Below are 2,497 nucleotides of genomic sequence, written 5' to 3'. Positions count from 1 at the left end.
CTTTGGTACCGAATAGAGATTTACAGTGTAAAAGCCTCAGTCAGCAAGGAATTCCTACTAGGCTCTCTACCTTTAACTTCCATTGTTATTTTGTACTCCGCTCATTTATAAAAATGGAATTTCCTTCTCTATATCTGTTCACTCTCCGTTATTTACGCATGAGTAGCTAAATATGTTGAATAGGTTGAGAAGCATTTAGCTAGCACAACTAGGGAATCTTCATTCTATGCGATTATATTGTATTATGTATGCTTCATTTATCCATTAGAGATACTCGGGAGGGTAGTCTAAGGACAGGATTTAGGCTTGGGAAGGTCAGGTTAGAATCTAGGCTCGAAAGAGTTAGATTAGAACGCATAATCAAGAGATAGGAGCTTAGGAATAAGCACTATTTGTTATCAACGCATCACATGCATCCTAGAGATAGGATATGATTGTATGCGGTCACCGTGCCTTTATGCATTTTGCATCATCACATAGGAAAAGAGTAGAGACTTAGGGATAAGCTCTATGGACACTTTTGCATTCAACACATGCGTCTTAGACTTAGGAGCATCGCATTTGCATTGGAAAATGATTTGTTGTGCATGGTTGTAGCATGATCACATAGTTTGACGCATTCCCAAGTAACGCTAGCTAAAGATCTTCTCAACCCGTTCATCCGCATACTCAGCGCATCTATCACACAACTGACTTTTCTCAAATCCGCCGCATTTGTTTATTTTTCATTATCACAATCAACAACACACCCATTAATTGAGTTACCGGTTACCGCAAGGTTTTCATAAAAATTACCATCGCAATCTATTTTCACAAATCCCTGAGTTCGACCCTGGACTTACCAGGAAACTCAGTGGAATTTACACTTGGATTCTGCTGAGGAAACTTAAGTGCACAATGAAATTTCACCATCACATATCATCCATAATTCACTTCATAAAATCAAGCATCAATTATCCAGAAACACCTTCACACACTTTTCCTGCTTCAGATGCAAGTCATGCATCAGTTTCTTCAACCAAACAGCTTGGTTGACTGTTGCAATTGCTACAATGAACTCAGCTTCTATAGTTGACTGAGCCACTATATCTTGCTTTTTTGAACGCCATGAGAAACACCCTGAGTGAAAAGTGAAACAATAGCCAGAGGTGCTCTTCATATCATCTAATGACCCAACCCAATCACTATCTGAGTAGCCTTGCAACTCAAAAATTTCAACTTTACTAAATTTGATCCTAAAAGACAGTGTGCCTTTCAGATATCTCATAACCCTTTTTCCAGAAACCATATGATTCTTGCTTGGACAGTGAAGAAATCAAGATAAGATACTTATAGTGTACATAATGTCAAGCCTAGTGGATGTGAGATACATGAGGCATCCAACTAGACTTCTGTACACATTCTCATCGACAGGTTCCTCTCCATCATCCTTTTGCAACTTCTCCTTTTGAATCATTGAAGTGTTCACACTCTTACACTCCTCCATATTTAACCTCTTCAATATCTCTCTTACATACTTCTTCTGACAGAGGAGCATTTCATTCTACCTTGCTGAATCTCCATACCTGGGAAGTAATGCATCAGACCTAGATCAGTCATCTCAAACACTTTCATCATTTCTTGCTTGAATATCTCTATCTGAACATCATCACTTCCTGTCACTAGCAAGTCATCTACATCGAGAGATACAATCACAATAGCAGTACTTGATTATACAATCACAATAGCAGTACTTGATTATACAATCACAATAGCAGTACTTGATTTCTTCACATAAAGTGTGGATTCACTTAAACTCTTCACAAAATTGAGGTTCAGCAAGTGATCATCCATCTTGCTGTACCGTGCCCTAAGAGCTTGCTTTAACCCATAGAGAGCCTTCTTCAACAAATTAACCTTCTGCTTTTGTCCTGGTATGATGAATTCGTCTAGTTGCTCAACATAGATCTCTTCTTCTAACACTTCATTTAGGAATGTTGACTTCACATCTAGCTGATACACCTTCTATCCTTGTTAGGCTAACACAGCCAGTAGCAACCTGATTGTGTCCATTCTTGCAACTGGTTCAAAAGTCTCAAAAAAATCAATTTTCTAGACTTGTGCATACCTTTTTACCACTAACCTGGCCTTGAGCTTGTTCACAGAGCCATCTGACTTCAATTTGGTTTTGAAAACCCATTTGACTTCAATCACTTTCCTGTCAACAGGCTTCTCAACCAGCTCCCATGTATTGTTTTTCTCTATCATACTCAACTCTTCCTTCATTACCTCCATCCACTTCATATCCTGTAGGCTCTAATGCAGCTACACTACTTCTTTCATACAACTCCCTCAATAGTCTAGCCCCTTTAACTGGTGCATCATCAACTAATTCATCAGGATCAAGAGAGACTTCTTGTTGCTTCACCTTTGCTTCTTCTGTTCAGTCTCACTCCTCATCCTCCAAAAACTGAACATCTCTGCTAATTACCAACTTCTCTGTGTGAGGTTGATAGAT

The 2,497-nt window shown here is 38.9% G+C and overlaps 1 protein-coding gene across 1 annotated transcript; it reads right to left on the bottom strand.

Annotated features, from left to right (window-relative positions):
- Positions 1-949: 949 nt before the first annotated feature.
- Positions 950-1,486, bottom strand: LOC150036564 (secreted RxLR effector protein 161-like). Its single transcript, XM_090313165.1, has 2 exons — positions 1,371-1,486; positions 950-1,235 (listed from the first exon to the last, which is right to left on the bottom strand). The coding sequence occupies exons 1-2, from the start codon at positions 1,484-1,486 to the stop codon at positions 950-952; spliced, it is 402 nt and encodes a 133-aa protein (XP_090169291.1).
- Positions 1,487-2,497: the final 1,011 nt, after the last annotated feature.

The sequence above is a fragment of the Benincasa hispida genome, chromosome 4 (genome assembly GCF_027475165.1).
Source record: "Benincasa hispida cultivar pf3 chromosome 4, pf3_genome.v1.1, whole genome shotgun sequence".
NCBI lineage: Eukaryota > Viridiplantae > Streptophyta > Magnoliopsida > Cucurbitales > Cucurbitaceae > Benincasa > Benincasa hispida.
Note: the sequence above shows the minus strand (reverse complement) of the source record. Positions and strands in the feature narration are given on the sequence as shown.

Bases quoted from the DNA above. Each gene is read 5' to 3' on its own strand.
- LOC150036564 (XM_090313165.1), bottom strand. From the start codon at position 1,486: ATGGAGGAGTGTAAGAGTGTGAACACTTCAATGATTCAAAAGGAGAAG. The intron at 1,236-1,370 runs GTATCTCACATC...ACTGTCTTTTAG, and splicing joins AGTCTAGTTGGATGCCTCAT to GATCAAATTTAGTAAAGTTG.